A 19,505-nucleotide genomic window follows, 5' to 3' on the forward strand; every position below is an offset into this window, starting at 1 on the left:
GGGAGTGAATCCTAGGAGTTGTAACTGTTCAACTTTAAATCTACACTCTGATTTTATAAAAGTGCACAAAATGCCCCTAAATTCCAGCTCCTATTATGAGCAAATACTTGGGTGCACAATTGTGTTCTACTTCTAAAGTCACCTTTGTTTATTAGAAGCTGTTTTGAATATTTGTTTTATAAGCTGTCTTAATCTTGTCTTTCTTTTTTACCTTGTTCATTGTTTTTTCTCCAAAGCCCACTGATTAATAGTTTTCTTATGCTTACTACAGACTGAATCACATGCACTGCCCTTCCCTGATAACAGAAGATTGTGATCTTACTACTATATCTTTGTTTTTTCTCCTGAAGTTTACCAGGGGTACTTTTTAATATTACTTTTTCAGCTGCCTCATTACAGCCAACCTTCTTCCAGCAGTGCTAGTGCCCGGTCATCCTGCCTGCAACAGTGCTAGCTTTGTTCTAAGTTGCAGCTAATTGCTGGCTGGTGACAAGCATTCAGAGGAGTGTGAAACTGCTTGAGAAAGGCGGCAGTATTGTATTTATATGCGTAGCTGTGCCACCACATAAAGACAGAGCTCCGGAGGGTTCCAGACTCTCGAGCCCTGTTCAGACCTGCATTAACATGCAACCTAAGTGATCCCAAGTGGACAGCTCCAAGTTCACAGCAGACGTTACAATGTGTCTCCATGGCTTTCCACTGACCACTTGTGATCCGATCTCACGTCCCACCATATGTAAATAAACACATGGCTACTTCACTTCAAAGATTGTTGTGTGATTGTGTGACAGATAGAGAGAGAGAGAGAGCGAGAGAGAGAGAGAGTGACAGAGCGAAAGAGAGAGCCTGAACAGGGTTCAGTGAGTGAATGCGCGATGCACAGTGTTTGTCACACAAACTGGTTTTCATACAGAAAACTTCGGTTTATGTGACTTTTCATTTGAGCTTGAAGGTAGCCAGTGGCTTCCATCCATAAAACTAGCTACTAAAACCTTGAAACAAGCTTGAGGTCGTTCGTCCATTGCTGCAGATAACTTGTCTTCTGTAATGTGTGGACAAGGCTGTTTTCAGGCATGAACCAAACTGTACAGTATGCATTGGTGTTTGTGAGAATATTTTTGGTTGATTATAAAACTGTGGTGGCTCAGAGGACGTCAGCTGAGGGAGCGGCCCTTCAATGTGGCTGTAGATGATTTTGACAGTGTTCTTTGTGACAACTGCAGATCCCGACTCCTCTGATCAAAACATCTGTATTACAAATGAAAACAGCTGTAAAGTTGAAGCCACAGTGTGTAGGTTTGAGATTTCCTTACTTTGGTAGGAATGCAGCGTCTACCTCCATTCTCCAGTGTCAATAGTGCTACAGCCATATTTAAGGTGAATGGAGCTACAGTGGCAGTCTCAGGTCCTGTGTGAAGAGGAACAAGGAGGGATTGACCTACGGCAGCCATCTGCTATGAATGGGTTAAACAAGGTTGAGCTATGTGCTAATTCTTGGGTGTCTAACATGGGCAGTTTTCCTTGACAAGTGATGAGGGTAAGACGTTTTGAATGGGGGGGAAGGTTAAGAGAAATAGCAGTTAAAGTAATACCTGGTCTATGAGGGACAAGGGTGTAAAAGCTTCTGCATCCAGAAGGGTTCAGCTGCATGGAGGTTCCACACTTTCTCAAGATATTTTCACTTTTTGTGTGAACATGCAACACTATGAAATCTTATGAAGAGACAAGGGGCTCTATTTGAATGATCTAAGTGCATAGTCTAAATCTCATGTACATTAAAGGCCGATATATGCTACTCCGTTTTTACGGACACGGACTCTCCGCCGTGGAATGCCCTGTACGGGTGCCTCGGAGAGCTTTTCGTGCACCTCTGATTACTAACTACATGACAAACTTTCATAACGACGCTAGCATGCTAGCCACCATGCTTACTGCGGTGGTAGCCTAACAACGCAAAAACCCGCTGTCACGACTTTAATTCCACGGCTATCATGACACTGTTTTATCAAATCACTTGGTAGTAGTTAGTATCGGGAGTCCCTGCTGACTGTGTGTGGAAGCTGGGGGGGGGGGGGGGGGAAGTAGCTGCCTCCATGTAGTTTGAAGCCTTGGAATTAGCAACGCAGTTCGGAAACAAGACCGGGGAACCGCTGCGCTAAGAAACGATAACATCAGCATTTTGACCCTCTGGGTTTCACTTTATTTTATTTAGTGGCCATTGTGCACTGTGTGTGTGGAAAGCCGGGAGGAGGTCAATAGCCTATAACAGCGTGGACTTCTTCTGAGAACTCATGAGGTAGGCTTCTCTAAGCTCGTCTTCCGTTGCGCCACCTACTGTTCTGGCGGTGAATTGTTTTCTGCACCGGAGAACTATGAATCAAAAAGTGTCTGTCCGTCCGTAACGGATTCGGAGTAGCATACTGGAGCCTTTAGGACAAGACGGTGTCTGTGTGTTGTAAAGAAAGTTAATACATCACTTCCTGCCTCTGTCTGTTGCAGCCGGCTGCACGTATGCCTGCAAATGTTGCTGTTGTGAACGCATCTGTGCAAAGAAGTGTTGTGGATGTGTGAAAGGAAAAGTGCGGGTAAACTCCGTAGCCAATTTGCTAGATTGTACCTACAGGTCATGTCTGAAAAGGGCTATACAGTGACTGCAAAGAATATCTGGAGATGAATCCAGAGTTCGGTGCAAGTCTGAAAGCAGCTTGTTTGTTGTGCACTCGCCTATGTAGATGCATGTAACTGTCTTGATAATGCTCCTTGAAATAACAGTGAAATAGACCATGTTTTAGTTGATCAGTCGCCTTCTGCTGCCTCAAGATATCAAAGCACCGAAAATGCACCTGAACAAAACACATTTTAACACCAACACACCCATTGGTGCTCCGATGGGTGCATGTACTGGGCTGGCTGTATGACAGAGTCCACTGTGTGTGTGTGCACTCTCTTACCCTTATTTGTATGATTCATCATGTCTTGCCATTCTCTCAAGTGTTTTAGACAGTTTGGCTCCACCTCCGATCTCCAGTGGTGAAAAGGAAGCAGATGAACACACTCATTTTTTCGTTGAGATGCAATGACACACGTCCTCTTTATCGCTTATTTTGCAACTCTCTGCCATCTCGGCCCCTAATTCAGCCTCTGTTCATGCAGTGCTCATTGACTTTGAAAAGACTGATGTAAAATACATAGTCAATGAGAGAGATAGATGTACTTTATTTATCCCAAATTGGGAAATTAGTGAACATCATTGGCCTCCATATTCCTTTTTCCTATTACCAAATGTTTTCTGGCATGTTTGTGAAGATGAATATGATCCGTAGGAAAAAAACCTGAAAGACAGTCTTGTCTCCTAACCCACATATACACGCTCATTTTGATGGAAAGAAGGTATTCATGTAAGCACTGGTTCAGGCGCCATCTCCTTTGTTACCAACACAAAAATAAGCCTCAGTGCTGGTAGACTAGTTATCAGCATACGGATGACAGACTGCACCAAAGTCAAACACAAGGCAGAGTAATACAAATGAAAACTCATCTGCTGGCAATGTGAAAGGAAAATAGTTCTCAAAACCCTTGACCATTATATTACCATCAGTCGGCTGTATTTTGCAGAATCAGATCATGATGCTTGTGGTCCAGTATCAGTCCATGGCCGGGTGGTGGGGGACCACTGATCTATAAAACTGTACTGCACATGCTTCCTTACATATAAACATGAGAATAAAGAGTTACAGTCATTGAAATACGGAGCACAGCCAAAAACCCAATTGAACCATCACGCATATATTGTGAGTACTGAGTTTATAGCTTAGTCAGCCACGTACTACATTTCCATTGCTGCAGCTCATCAGTTAACATGGACCCTGGCAGGAGAAAGAAAGTGATGACAACAATGTGTCGAGCTACAATGATCAACCTGAAATAAACAAGATTAACAGTGAAGAGCCTTTCCTTTTCTGTATTTGTTGATGTGACCTGACAGAGTGAAGTGAGCGTTCGGAGGCAGACTGCTATGTGCTGGTATGTCTTGGGTCTGGTACTAATTATAATTCTGGATCTGGGACTGATTAGAGCAACGCAATGCATTCCCATGGACAGGGCGCAGTGTGGAGTAGTCGTCAGGAGTGCGTTAGCTTGCTGCTCTAAAAAGTTGTGTGTTTAACAAATCATAGGTCCTGGCTTTTTCGGAGGAACATCTCATTTTATTGGTGATCATTTGTTTAAATATTCATAAAGTTTGGTTTGGATTCGAATGCGTCTGTCCCACTGCTTTAAAGAAGACATTTGTATACAGCATGTATATAAATATCGTAGATGGACTTATCTTGATTTCATTTGGAGAAGAAACCATAGAGGCATCATTTTAACATATGGTGCAAATTAGTGGAGCTGGTAAACAGAGAAAGAGGAGGAGGGCTACAAGTGTTTGAAGGAGAAGAAGCAGTACAGCATGGTTTTGCTGTAGAACCCCTTGTTCCTTTTGTACCTCCTCACCGTGTCTGTATATGTTTATGTGGGAAGAATAAACAGGACAGCCATTTTGCATCGCAGCACTGAAGAGGTTAACAGAAAGAGAGGGGAGCAGAGACGATCCGAATCCGAGGAGAACTAAAAGCAGAGAGCCTTTTAATGCACAGTATGAAGAACGTTATCCCTCTTTAGTTTGTCTCGTCCACATGCATGATTTCACTCTGATCTGCTGATCCACAACAAAGACAGGGGAGAAGGAGACTGCCAGCAAATAAACAAAGATGTCAAAACAAAAACAGGAATTTCAAACACTTCAAAATCTGGACATTTGATTAAAACCATTTCAGGGACACTGAGATGGGTGTCGGGTTTCCATTAAACATAAGCACATGGGACTCACTGTTGACTTTGTGTGGAACTTTATTAAATGCTAATTTTCCGTTACCACTATCCCATAATCATTTGCATCCCTAACCCGTGTCACATTGGTCTATAACCGGGCTTCTCAGTGTAACTTGCAAAACATACATAAACATCTTATGTACTTAATATATATTATTAACAAATACCACATCTAGTATCTAGTAATCTCTGTGTTTTGGTTGACTCTAATGGGGGGGGGGAATGATTCATCACTCCTGTCTGTTTAAAGAGGAACTTTTAACTGGAAGGTAAATTTGAAACTTCCCAAGTGGATTTTCCATCAGTGTCACAGCTGACTTTAGAAGTTCATTTCAGCAAATTGGGTGGATTTATAGTGTGTGGGGACGGGAGGAGATAAAGCATGTCTCCGTGAGTTGGTCTGAGTGTATTTTTCATAGCAGCGCAGGCAGATTTATTCTGCACCAGACAAAACACACGTCATACATCACACTCCCTTTACTGTGTTAGGATCCTCATGTTGGGAGGTTTTTATCGGTTGTTTGGTTAGGAAGTCGGCTGGATCACCTTTTGAACTATGTTACATAAATTGTATAGTCTGTTAAGTGAGAGCGAGTCCCTCCCCCTCCAACCCCTCTACACACACCCAGAGGTTAAAGGTCCTTGGCAGGACTTTATCGGTCACAGTTGGTTGTTTAAGACATTTTGTCACAACACTTCTGTTGGAGAAAGATTTTTTTTAAAAATCTGTTTCCCAGAAGAAGTTACTCTGGATGTTTTTAATCTTGTTGAATTCCAGCATGTGCCTGGCCGTCATCTGTTTAGATGAGAAGGTTTTTGGAGCCACAGGCAGTGTTGATGAGTCTGTTCATAATTATCCTGTTAAAGTTACCCAGGATGTGTTCTCATGTTTTATGGTGAATACTTCTCAACCTGTGTAACTATCTTTATAGGAGCTTTTGTTGCATTTGTTTATATTGATTCTGGATCCCTCATGCATTCCTTTGTAAATTAATAGAAACAGGGTAACATTCAAAAGCGTGTTGCCCTATACAGTTTTTTTTGGATTATGGATTATTCAGCAGTAAACCAAAATATCAGATGTCAGGTGAAACCTTTATAATTCCACATTTTTTAAGAAAGGTTTTCTTGATCCATCCATCAGCTCTGCGCTTCTCTCTACTATGTGGCTCTATAGAGCTGCTTTCAGACATGTACTGAGCTCTGGAGCTCTTCCACACTTTCTCCAGAAGAGGTGTATGTATGGACGCAAATGTCTGAGTGAGAGACGCTGGGCTTTCTGCGGACTTCCTCTCTGCCTGGCCCCCTGGTACAAAGTCAGCCGAGAGTCCGGAGGACACAATGTGAGAACACAGTAAGAGACAAATATCTCAGGATGAAAAAGCGATGCCACACATGTAGAAGACGCCCACGAAGATGTGAAGACAGTTTGAGGCAATACGAGCTGGCGTTGACTTCCTCATGTCCTGGTTTTGACTCCTGAACTGAAATGACCGATACCTCGTCGCACAACAGCCAGAGGCCACACACCAATAAAATGTACCATAGGTTCTAATATGTTACTCACACATAGAACCAGTGGGCCTGTTTTTATGGAGGAAAGTCTGAGTCAGAAGTACCAGAAAACAATACATGCCTGTTGTATGGACAGAAAGATTGCAGCAGTGGGCTATTTTCATTGAGTGTATTATTTTATTATCCAGCCTACTGGAGTCTAACCTGTGGCCATAGTGAAGCAGGAATCCGTCTACACTAGTTAACAGCTCATGGACAGGACATTTTGTGATTTGAACATCGGTAATTGGCTTTTCACTTAAGTAGGTGTGCAAAAAGAAAACAATTATATGAACCAAATTCCACTAAGGAGGTTTTGAAAAAACAGGGGGTTGGATATGATATCAACCCTGTCACACAAATGTCACAATGACTTTGTGTTAAGTGATTAATCTGTGGAAACTGAAAGATCTGTTGATAGAGACAGATGAGTAAAACATTGTGAGCGGGCGGCCACAGTAAGCGGTGGTTGGCCTTTACAGTCTGCCATGGGTCTGTGAAAATATGTTAACAGCAGGCTTGTCAAAGTAACAGCCTGTACCCCTCCTCCAGCAGATGCCTTGTTAATCATAGTTCAGAGGCAGCGAGCAAAGAGGAGGACTTTGGAAAAAAACAATCTCTAATATTCAGTTGTGTACCTTTCAGCTACACATTCCTGCTCTTCCCGATGACTGTTTGCTTGAAGCAAGAATGACTCAGTGCTGTTTGGGGAAAGATAAACAATTAACACTTGAGCTGTGTTGTACATGCATCCAAAATCCTTCTCCTAATGGCTGGTGCTAGTTTTCCACAGAGCTAGCTTGGTATGCACAGCTTGGTATCTTATCAGAGAGCCAATAAAATGCAAATGACTTAGCTTGAGCCCCATCTCGACCTTCCTGGTCCCATTTATTGTCTTGTCTTTGAGCCTCCAAATGACCAAATATTTGAACGGAAGTTCCTGGTTTTTTACGAGATGGCTATTGTTGTTTTAACTCAGTCATGGGGATGGAGTTACTCCTGGGTAAGCTGCCTCGTGATGAGGGCTTGCAGGGCGGGAAGATAGCATCAGAGCCCGTAGAGGGGAAATTCCATGGCAAGTGATACCATCTGACAACCCAGAGAGTGCCACGATCCAGTCATCAAGTCAGAAAGCATGTAAACTTGTTTTACATGCATGTTTATGTCTAGATAAGAGTGACGGAGTCTGTGTGACAAAAGTAGTCACATCTGGACAACGTTCGTGTTTGAGAGGAACTTCACCACCATCACTTGTGTTACAGATGTAAGAATGCTTCCAGTGCAGCTTGAGAAAGATTCAATTCTTAGAACAGGTTTGTTAAAAAATTGAAACTGAAACATATCAGATAAATACAGTTTGAGTTCAATGTTCAACCCAGAAACCATCAGGAGAAGGGTAAGGTGTCTGCAGTGTCCAGTGTGCTTCAAGCAAACCTGTGCCCTGTCTCTTGTAGCAGATAAAAAGTACAGTATGCTTGTTGTTATTATTGTTGCATGTAACACATGACATAACATCATAAATAGAAATTTTTCTTTATTGTCTCTTATGTTGTGCTAATGTATTTGATCTCCCTGTAAGTCATTGGGAGTTTTCTTCTGGGCAAAAATAGGTGGAGCATGTGGAAGGAGGAGGTATTACAAACTGTTTGACAGTCCAAAAAGTACACAGAGCAGCACCATCATTGTATTGTATTTATTGTAAGATTTTCTTTGGCACTACAAGTTGCCTGTTTCGCATCATACATTGACAGCTGACCCTTCCATTTTTTAAAGTGTGAACATGTTTGGGGTCATTTTACATTGAAGCACAAGTTCACACACACACACACACACACACCAAGCATTGCACAAGTAGTTACTAATCCAAAGCCAGTGGAGGAGAGCAGTGTGTTTACTTTTTGATTATTCACAGAGGGTCAGCATTGCCATTGCATTAGCCTCTGTTGTTAACATTAAACTCAAATGAGAATGAGGGACACCATGAGAAACTAGCAGTGATTTTAAAGAGGTTAAGTTATTGTTTGTGTGCACAAGGGAGTTGAAGTTGGATTTTTGGAGAAGGGAATGTAAGCTGAGCCCGATAGAATCTAGCTTTATTCTGGTGATGGGAAACAATTTAAAATGTGTGTTAATAGAAACGTATCCAAACGTAGTTGTATAGTTTTGTCATATGCAGTATAATGCAACAATGCATGTCTAATGCATTGTTATTAGAGTACTTGTATTTGGTGCGATGCGTTGATCCACCACCCCAGCTTCCACCTGTATGCTCCCACATGGGGTCAGATGTATTTGCTCATCACTCCCATCATATCTATGTGATCATATCGGTGATAAAGTCACAATAAACATTTTAATGTGAGTTGACTGACTGACTGAACTACGTATTCAGTTTTATATGAGTCTGGACAGACATGGATGTAAATGGAGACCTGGCTGCTTCACTGAGGAATGATAGCGCGAGCTGCGGATTCTCTTGTTCTGACCTGATCATTAGCTCTCTCTCCTTCTTGCCTATGCAATTAAGTTCTTAAAGATATGCCGCCATCACACTGCAACCGGTAGTCATTCTGCCCATGCACTAGCCTTAACTTCACCGCCTGGCTCTCATCTACACTCCCAATTAGTCCCTTTATAAATCCACATAGTCTGACAGCAATGGAAGGGCCGAGAGCTCCTTCTCCTTTGACTGGTAATCCCTAAATTGGCCCTATCCGTTATCCTAGGCCAGATTTACCGTCTCTCGCTCTCACTGCCCCACCTCCCCCAATATCCCACTCTCCCTCTATCTCCGCTCTTACACAACAGTTCCTGGTCTCTGCATGTTTTCTTCAGACATCGTCCTCTTATAACAGTTAGTTTTTTCTTTTCACTGTAAGCAAGTGTTTGCTCATTGTAAGATTTGTTGGTTTCCTCTAAAATAATGTGGTCACATTGATTCTAAAGTTCCTTGAGCAAATGATAGGATTTTGTTAAACAAGCATTTTAATTGGAATCGTATTAATCGGCTGGAAAAGGGTCAGCACACACAAAAGAAACAAAGATCTTCACAGGATATACCAAAAATGTATTGGATCAGAATCTCTTACTCAATCACAGGGTCCTCTACCTCCCATATTGCAATGAATTAGCATATTTTTGTTTTTGTTGACAGTTTTCCCAAACTGGACAAAGCTCCTTTCAGAGTAGTGCCATAACTACCTGATTTATAAAATATGTGGAAGGAGTTTCCCTTTAACATTAAAACAACCAACTTTATGATGTCTAAACCGATTATTAACACTCGACTTTGCAGCTCTTCAGAGCTTTTCAGTCTCTTTAAGTTTTATTTTTTTATGGCCCACAGCTTTGATGTTTATGGTTTGTCTCAGGCTCAGGCTTTGTTTCAAGCAGGCAGCTGTTAGCAGTGAAAACCCTCTGAGAAGACCATTGTTCACAGCAGACACACAGGGAGCATTTAGCAGGAATTGGTGGTGACTACATATGAGCTTAAAGAAAGAGTGACCACCGGATTTTGACTTGTCAGGTTTTGTGTGTGCATCTCTTTTCATTTGACCCATTTTCTGTAGGAGAACATAACAGATGCTTTGAGTGAGTATGTAGCTTCAGGGCAGTGTGGCTCATTTACTGCTGAAGTGCTCCCATCAGATACATGGACTTTTAGTTTTTATGAGGGGCCATAATTTCAGGACATCTTCTCTTTCTTCCTTCAGTTCGAGAGACGGTGTGTGTAAGACAGGACATGTGAAGTGATTTGTTGAAATACCACTAGCACATTCCCGCACGTTATATTCAGAGTTTCCATACCACTCTTAACTGGCTTTGGAGAGTAATAATTTAGGATTTCCGCTTTCATTTATCCCTTGTTTGATTTGGCGTCCTTTCACTCTCTTTCCCTGTTAGCTCCAGCAGATTGTGGCGTTGTCCAAATGGATTCTCTACAAAAGGATTCTGTCAATGCGATTGTGGAAGGGTTCTTTACGTCTAATTTCTTCTTCTCTTGGTCTTACGTCTTTACGATTTCCAATTTAGCTAGCTGTAGTGTGAAGAAGATGTGCTCCCCCGAAATTGAGCACGTATCTAATTTTATAACATTTCTGCTTTGGCTACAAACCGTTTCAGCAAAGAGTGAAAAGATAAAGTAGTTCTTCAGAAGATTTTGTGTTTGAGCAACAAACCATTTTTGCTCCAGTCTATTGGTGGCTTTGTTCATCCTGAACAGGGACAGCAGTTGGCCAGATTCAAAACAAATTTGCCTTTCATGGTCACCAGGGGGAAATTGTGACATCTTTGATATTAATAAATCGAATACATTTACAAATGTTGTGGACACCTCTCTGATAAGTCCATGGGCTTTAGGTTCCAGAGAATGGTCATTATTCAATGTGAAGGAGGCAATAAATAAAAGTATGTCCTTTATAAGGGTTAGTGCTCATCAGGTTGATGTAACCAACTCTGCCGTATGAGCTTCTCTCAGTTGGGGCAGGGGTTAAGATTAACCTGTAGTAAACAATTCGAAATTCAATGAAAATAAAGATGCAACCTAAAGTGCATTTCACACTGAATCCACATATAAGCAAACAGACGTACCTCTGTATGAAACATAGAATTAACTAGTTTGAGAACAACCTATGTCTGTAAGCAATGATCCCCTCGACATAAAACCTCAAAAGCAGTGTGGGGTTTCCTTCTAAGACAGCACTTATCTCTGTAACTGAGGAGGGCCTGAGTAGGTCCCACAACAGAAAACTGAGAGGCTCCGCAGGGTGAGACAGACAGAGGCACACAGTGTGGTCTGACTCGGATATCTAGAGGAGGGAGGTTGACCAGGACTTGACTTATTTTGACTGGGGAGATAAAGTGCCGCTCCAGCTTCACTTAGATCATAGAAATGTAGACAAAAGTCGGAATCACAGCAGGCCAAGTGGCAGATAGACAGATAGAATGCAGCTATTTATGAGAGAAGAGAAGTAAAAGCCCGTTAAAATGAATGAAGACAGCATTATTCAACCCTGTAATGATAAACAGCAAAGCAAATGAAATTGGAATTCTTTGACCACGTTAATGTTCCTTCCATCCACACTAATAGTTATTTTCACTGTAGGAGTTTAATGACCCATTATCTGGAGCTTCCTATAAACTGAGCCTCTCAGAGTCTTATGGTGATTTCAAGGATCCTGTGTTGTCAATCACAGGCTGCTGTGGGTCCATGTGCACCTTTTCCCCTGCACTGTTTGGCTTTTTGGTTTAGTCTACTTCTGTCAGATGCTAAAAAATGTTGATTTGGTTTCCAACAGCTGACTCTAACTCCTTCTGAATGGCCTCCACTAGGTCAAATATCACATCTTCACATTGTTATTAGTTAAGGTTGTCCGGTGCTGAAAATAATGGTTGTGCTTTTATTGCACGTTGTCCCCTGTGTATTACAGAGGTATCTCCAGCATCATCAAAGCTGCTTTCAGACATGCACTCCGGAGGAAGTGTATGTGTGAACGCAAATGATATTGTTGTATATTTCTATTTCTTTCTATTCCTTCACCCAAGTACTGCATGTTACTTATGTGATGTCTTCTGCTGCTCTAACATTGCTAATTCCCCCATTATGGGACTAATAAAGGACTTCTTATCTTATCTTAAATATCCAAGTGAGCGGCTCCCTACTTGCCTCTCCGCCCGGCCCCCTAGCCTAAAGTCAGCTGAAAGTCTGCAGAATGTGAGTGCACAGAATGTGAGCCCACAGCAGGGGATCCCCTGCTAGATTCACTGCAGGCAAGAGTGGGAGGGGGTTAATGCTTCTAACACGCAACAGACGCAAAAATGAACAAAAAGGAAATATGAGTATATCCGGATGAAAAAGCGTAGCCGTAGAACTCACCGACGAAGAAGTCAAGATGTATGTCGATGTACTGTAAACCAAATCACATGACCGCCACAGTGGACTTAATATGTTAAGTCCCGCTTCTGCCTGCTGCACCACCCCTCACCTGGATCTGTGGAGAATTTGTTACTGTTGTGAGAGAACAAACCGCTGCGTTGTGTATGTGTGAAATGCAAACTACAGGAATCCCCTGAGGACATGTCTGAGACTGGCTTTAGTATTGGCAGTGTGATGGAAGTTGGAACCATACAAATACCGATGAACACTTTTTGATAGCTCAGCAGGATGTACATCATCAACCATGTTTCTCACATTCTCGATACAGTTACATTGATAGAAAAAAGAAATATAACAGTTGCTTGCAGCTTTGAAATCCTCCGTTATCCACTCACATTCTTGGAGAGAAGAAAAACAGTGGTTGAGTTTTCCCCCATTGACACTTTGTGGTCCTTTACTTCCATTGAGGTTTAACTGAACCAGCAACATCGCTCCTGCCTCCGGGAGTAGCTCTGTCTTCAGGAACTGTTTGTATAACTCCAGTCTGCTCTCTGCGAACTGTCAAATCCACCCTTGTCCAAAACTCAGGGAAAGGTTGGAAGTGAGAGCAGAAATTGTAGAGTGGTGGAGGATGGGGTGTAAGAGAGACAAAGGATAGAGGACTGAGAGGCAAGAGTAGACACACACACACACACACACACACACACACACACACACACACACACACACACACTTAACAAGCAGTTTAAACAGGGGAGAGAAGGAAAGTGTTGAGCTGTTCCAGAAGGCCCTCAGTCAAAACTCCAGTAGATGGAGCTGTGGCTTGGCCTCTCCGCTCTCAAAGGCCCCTTTCATGGTGGAATGCAGCAGCCAGCAGTCTTACTCAGCTCGGGATGGAAAAGCATCCTATCACCCCCATTCAAACATTTTCCACTGCTGTAGATACATGGAATCAATTTGCCACTGCTTACAACCAGGCACCATGAAGCTTAGTGCAGGTCTTGGTTGTCTCGGTTTTCTTCAAAATATAAGTTAACCTGATTACGACATGTGTTGTGGGGTTCATGGTATATAGGCAAGCTCATCCGGCAGCAGCACGAATGAAGCCCTACTAGTCTCTCCTGGAGGCTGGTGTGTACATGACACCCCACTGAGTGTGAGTTGATAATTCAGTAATCTATTCTCCCAAAGTCAAATTAGGCCTGAGTGGGGCACTAGAGAAGGTTAATTGTTATCTGACCTTAAGTGACATTGTAATTTACTGACCGCATTCAAAACATATATGCAAAGTACCTGTGAACTTAAACACAGTACATTTTGGTAATTATGACTTTGCCACATTACCCAGCTGGTAATACAGTAGTTTACAGAGTTGGCCTGAACACATGGAGCATGTTACATTTGAGTGAGCTGATATGACTTTATTTGACCTATTTCTAAACATGGACAGTTAACAACACAATCTAAACTACTGTATGAGGTTCAGACAGGGTTGTGTACTGTACTGTGCAATTTAGTGTTCTTAGTTAAACATGATGTATTTTTATGCAAGTTACAATATCTAGCGAGACATGTATCAGTGCACTTTGGTTCACAGAACCAGGAAGGTATAGACAAGAATTCTGACCAGTCTGGGTTTCAACCTATTTGCCATTTGCTCTCTGTGGGCCTTTAAGGAAATTCCTTTCAAATTTCCAAATATTTGTCATTTTCAGTTAGAGAATCTGTAGCTGTTTGGATACCGACATTTGAAATATGTTACATTACTCCACAAGCCTTTTCATTAATACCCTCTCCTGGAAATGTTTAGCTGTCCTCATTCTAATTCATTTTCTTATAGGAGTAGACGTCTCTTTGTTGTTTCCAGTTGGTTTTTAGTCGGTGACTTGTGCAGTTGATATACAGTTTAACAGATGGGAGTATTTTACTAAGAACATTCAAGGCTAAGATCAAACAATCCCTAGTGTTCTGTGTTGGTGCTTGTGCTTCATCCTGCCAGTGTGATCATATCCACTATGATATGCAACATTACAAGGATGTCGTGAAGTTAGTGCAGGTCAGCCGAAACTTTCTTAAAACATTAGAGCTCTATTCTTGATCTGTTCGAATCAGAGGTGGTGGCCAAGATCTAGTGAATTAAAATCTAGTATCTGATGTCAAAATATTTAACAATGTTGAACAAAGCTTGTCTCCATTTCTGCTCACATCTATGGCTGGATTTAACTCTAATCTATAGAGCTAAGCAGAGCCACTGAAAGGAATACTGTATGGTTTTACTCACTGCAGTCCTCATAACACCAAATTCTACCACTACCACATCTGTCTAGCACATGCTCTTCATCACATGGATATGAGCCAATGCCAAGTCGAGTTTAGCTAATAACCAAGCCATAAATTGTGTCTGCGTACATGTGCCTGATCCTGATTAGCTTCCAGGAAGAGCCAGGCCCAATCAATTTGAGCAGCCAGAGTATCCATTACCCATATTCCTCAAAAAGTATCCCCTAAAGAAAACAAACCGCTGTCATGATACCAAACACAAAATGTGACTTTTAGCCAATTTATGCCTGTCATGTTTTTCCTTCTGTTGCTGCGTTATAGACTGTTTTTTCACCGGAAATGTGTCGTTATCCTTCAAATAGACCAAGTATTTTTGGGTATTTTGTTAAAGCAACCCCAACCAGGAGATGTGGTCTTAGAACACAATATTATAACATCCCAGATATTAATGTACTTCTCTCCAAATAGGCCCTCAGTGGCCTTAGTTCTAACCATGGAGTTGTTTTGTACTGATCTGCCAGAACATAAAAAAACAGTTCAGTATTTTGGAGTTGTTGAGTATTTGTTGTATTTCGTGGGGACATTTATTTAGGTAATCCAAGATTGTGAGACAGGATGTGATAGAGGAGACCGGGCTGTGCTTCAGCAGGGTGTGAGTTGGATGTCAGGAAGCAGAGCTCAGCTGGCTGCGACCAATTTAACCGTCCATGTAGCCCCTAATTCTAATACTGGAGAGGTGTGTTGGGTGATCTTTTAGACAATATTTGTTTAAATGATATAGACAGATTGTCCTATGTAGTTACTTATTCCACCACTTGTGTATTGCTATTTCTTCAGCTAATCCAGGACCATCAGCGGATACAGATGGTCTGGCTGAAGCTCAGAGTGGCGCTGCACCTACTGCCGAAGGTAAGTTTGAAACTCCTCTTTTTGTCTTCTTCAGTGTTTGAAGTCAGAACAAAACCCCCAGTGAATCTCACTATTTCATATGTTGTATATCTCCTTTGTTTTATCCATATGACAACAGATGTGTGGAATGCTGGAAACATAAACTAACACCAAAGGCTGTGGTTGACAGAGTCGAGTAGAGATTAAACAAATGCTATATATATATATATATATATATATATATGTGATGGCACTGACATGGGCAATTTGGTCTTTACGAACACTTCAAATTGCCAACTGGTGGAGTCCGTGTTTGAATCACTAGAGTAGCTGTTTTCTATTGCTTTGGGTCTCTCTATACTAAGCTACGCTAACTGCCCACAGCTACAGCTCTGAGGAACTTGATGCTGCCTTGAGATGGACACAGTGTGCTTCATGGACAAGATGTGCTTCGTTTGCTTTCAAGTGGTTAAGTTGAAACCCTAACCCCACAACAACATTGACACTAATAATTAACATTACTGTCGCTGTCTAGAAGCCAAAGGGCAACAATTTAGAAAGCGCCCAGGCAGCTAATGTAATGCAGGGAATTCAAAGGCATAATGAGGGATGAATTGATAAGGACATTAGGAAAATCGAGGTTGGCCTCAGACATGATAAAATATCAAAAGAAGAACTTATGTTATGTGTAAAGTGAAATGATATATTCTTACAATTTAATGAAAACTGAACTTGTCGGGCCACTTTCGGAAAAGATCAGCAAACACGTCACAACTCGTCAACTCTGAGCTTTCAGAAAATTGGGAGCTTGGCCGGCCAACTACCACAGAGTATGATTGGGTTTCAACGGTGTAGAGCACGTCCAACTCACTGAGCCTCCCCTTACAGAAAATACACCACATTTTACTATTACATCAACCATCTTCTCTAAAGGAGGTCGAGAAATAATTAAGATTAAGACACAATGAGCTGCAGAGAGATGGAGAGTGTGATTGAGAAGCCATTGCTAACTGCTAAGCTCAGGTAACCAGCAGATCTGAGCAGTGTGTTAACAACTGTGGTATAGTAGTGAGTACATGTATTGTAGGTAATTACACACTGTAATAAAGAATTAAGTGTTGTGATGTCACGAAGCAGAAGCAGAAACACTAACACAGAAACCCTGGCAGCATATCAGTCAGCTTCAACAGTTTATGTTAATGTTGCAAAGGAAACGTAAGCTTTCGTGACAACTGTCTTTACTGGTTTAGATGATTAGAATTTAGTTTGACTTGACTTTTTCGATCCTGACCAATGACTTGACCTGACTTTCATTGTCTGATAGCAGAGACCTATAGCGGACTCACCGCAGAAACTATGGATTTATAGAGATTTACAGTTTGGGATGACGTGACCTGAGACTTGCACATGTGTGTCTTCTTATGCTGCCTTCAAATGGGGCCATGTTTCCTGTCTACCCAAGTAAAGTCTACATGAACACCCCCCTCTTGTGGTATTCACAACCTCAGACCTCATGAGCTATGACATGTTATTTTCAGAAATGGCAGAGGACATGGAAGTTTAACAACTGAGGAAAATGTTGATATTATCAATGGTCTCATCTTTTTCCTCACTCTCTGTGGCTTCTGGACTCATGACAACAACATTAATCTAAGCGTCGATGTCCCTGTATCCTAGCAGTAGTGTTTTCACGTCTTAACTTCCTAAACACCAAGCATACTGTTAACATGACTTCCCACATTGTAACCACGAGCAGACAAGATTCACTCTAAGGTAGCATCGAGTTCTCCTCCTGTGGCACTTACATAAGTATTCCACTATAAACACGAATGCATTGCACTTACTGGTCATGGCATTGGTATTCACCTGGTTAACTGCTGAGACCTGGAAACTTTAATATCTTTATACGCAGTTGTAAGTTTCAGTTGTTTCATTTTCCAACTAACTTTGCTCAGCCATTTTCCCTCCAGAAGTCAGTGTCAGTGGTCATCATGAAAACAATCAAGAGTATTAAAGAGTTCATTAATGATTAGAAACAGATTTGTTAATGGCTCTGCCCTCTGTTTTTTTTAAGCCATGTCTTCTCAGCCAAGCTCTGTCACGCAGCATGGTGTGTGTTGAGTGTGGCCTCTTGGGATCATCAATCATGTTATAATTTGAGGGGAGGCAGACACTGCTGCAGCAGGGTCTGTTTAATACCAGGGTGGGGAAATGGAACGGCACAATGTTAGGACTGTTTGTGTTGACTGTCTGGGGACTAGAGGGAACACTGAGCAGTAATAGTTCTCATAAATACTAATCATTCTTTAGAACAGAAAGAAAATACTGCAGCACTTTCTATGGGATTCTTCTTTCCTTGTTATAATAATTATTTTAGGTGTAGTTTCATAGCACATTCTTAACATATGTCACGTCTTTAAGTATTAAGCCTCGTAAGGGTTTTTACAGAGGTCATGGTTAGTGTTTCAGCCAGATGGTTTAGAGTAGTTTATTACTGTAATATAGAACATCCACCGACTTGAATTTTGGTGTGTGGGCTGTGAAAGAAGCACAATGCCTGCTAATGGTGTTTGGTGGTTTCCAGTAATTCAGTTTGAGGTAAAACATAGTGGCACAGCACATGACAATACACTATACCCTAGACCTTTGTTCCAAAGCAAATGCACACATGTACCCTGAATATTTTAAGTTGCCTATCCCAACATTTTAAAGGAGCTGTTTTGCTTGTTGGTAACAAGGACATGCTGAAAGACAATAATTTGGTCAGTTTCAATGCCATAAAAACCATGTAATATTGATTAAGAAAATAATAATTAACCTACAGAATAAGTTCTTTGTAATCCTCTTACTCCCCCTATTCAATAACTTCACTAGCTTCATTGCCTTCTACTTATATACAGTATATTTATAGGCCCATACTGCACTGGTACACTCTTAGTAGAAATGATTCGGCCATAACGCTGCAATAATTTGCTTTTTACAAGGCAGTACTTGTTTACTTGAGGATTTTGTTCTGAAAAAATGAGTTCTGTTGTCATGTGTGATGCAGGAACTGATCTGAATTCATAGTACAGAAACACACACACACACACACAAACAAATGTCTAGTACACAAGGAGTGTTTTACTATCACAAGGGAACCTGATAGCATCTATTCCTGCTGCAGGTCTAGTAACAAGTTAAAAAGTAGCTCATGCTTAGGATCAGTGGTTTTGGATTTGGGGGCTCTCATTTGTATAAAATTTTCCCACCGGTTTAAAATGGCTGTCCTACTGTGCATTAGTCTTGAATGTGCACAAATTTGGAATATGAGTACTTCCTAAAGACACTTCACCCACTAACAGCCAACCAAGATCCAATTTTTGTGCAAAGGCACGTCATGTAGACTGTTAATTTGCTATGTAACCTAATGAACCCTGACAATGTTCCCTCTAAGCAAGAGAAGTATTGCAGCATCTTGTCAATCTTTAGCATGTTGGTAGCTTTGCTTCTCCGATTAAATGATAATGGTGTACTAGCTCTTTTTATTTGACACAGTTTATAGAGGTTTCTGCTTTTACACCTGCAGTGGAGGTAGCCTAGGAGCCAAATTAACTTCTGTATAAACGGGACAGCCTGACGGGACAGGAGGCTGACACTGTTGTGTTACATGTCACGCCTCTGATTCCACAAGAGTGACACACTGCATAAAATCACACATGAGGCGGCAAATGCTGCCTTGTTTGGATCAGTGTAAACAAACAAAGGCAACATATCTTCTTTACTGCAATGCAGAAGGACATGTAAAGACTCTTTCTCCTCTTTGCTGCCTCTGCCTGACACAGGCCCTTACTGCTTCACTTCCGTTGAGGATGAGGTGCGAACACGGAGATCTGACTAAAGAAACGTTGTTTTTGTTTGATGATGCTCTTTTAGATCTGAGTTGATTCACCTGGAGTCTGCACTATTCAATAGTGAGTTAAACCAAAATACAGTAGGGGGAACCAAAACACCAACATTAATTGGAGACTCTAAATAGTATGTAGGTGTGAGT

At 41.5% G+C, this 19,505-nt stretch overlaps 1 protein-coding gene across 1 annotated transcript in view; it reads left to right on the top strand.

Moving 5' to 3' along the window:
- The window catches only part of ror2 (receptor tyrosine kinase-like orphan receptor 2), a 41,830-nt gene that overhangs the window by 5,917 nt on the left and 16,408 nt on the right, over nucleotides 1-19,505 (top strand). Inside the window, exon 2 of the mRNA XM_061075726.1 lies at nucleotides 15,422-15,493. Coding sequence (XP_060931709.1) covers nucleotides 15,422-15,493 — 72 coding nt within the window. The remainder of the gene's footprint in view (nucleotides 1-15,421; nucleotides 15,494-19,505) is intronic.

The sequence above is a fragment of the Limanda limanda genome, chromosome 1, assembly GCF_963576545.1.
Source record: "Limanda limanda chromosome 1, fLimLim1.1, whole genome shotgun sequence".
NCBI lineage: Eukaryota > Metazoa > Chordata > Actinopteri > Pleuronectiformes > Pleuronectidae > Limanda > Limanda limanda.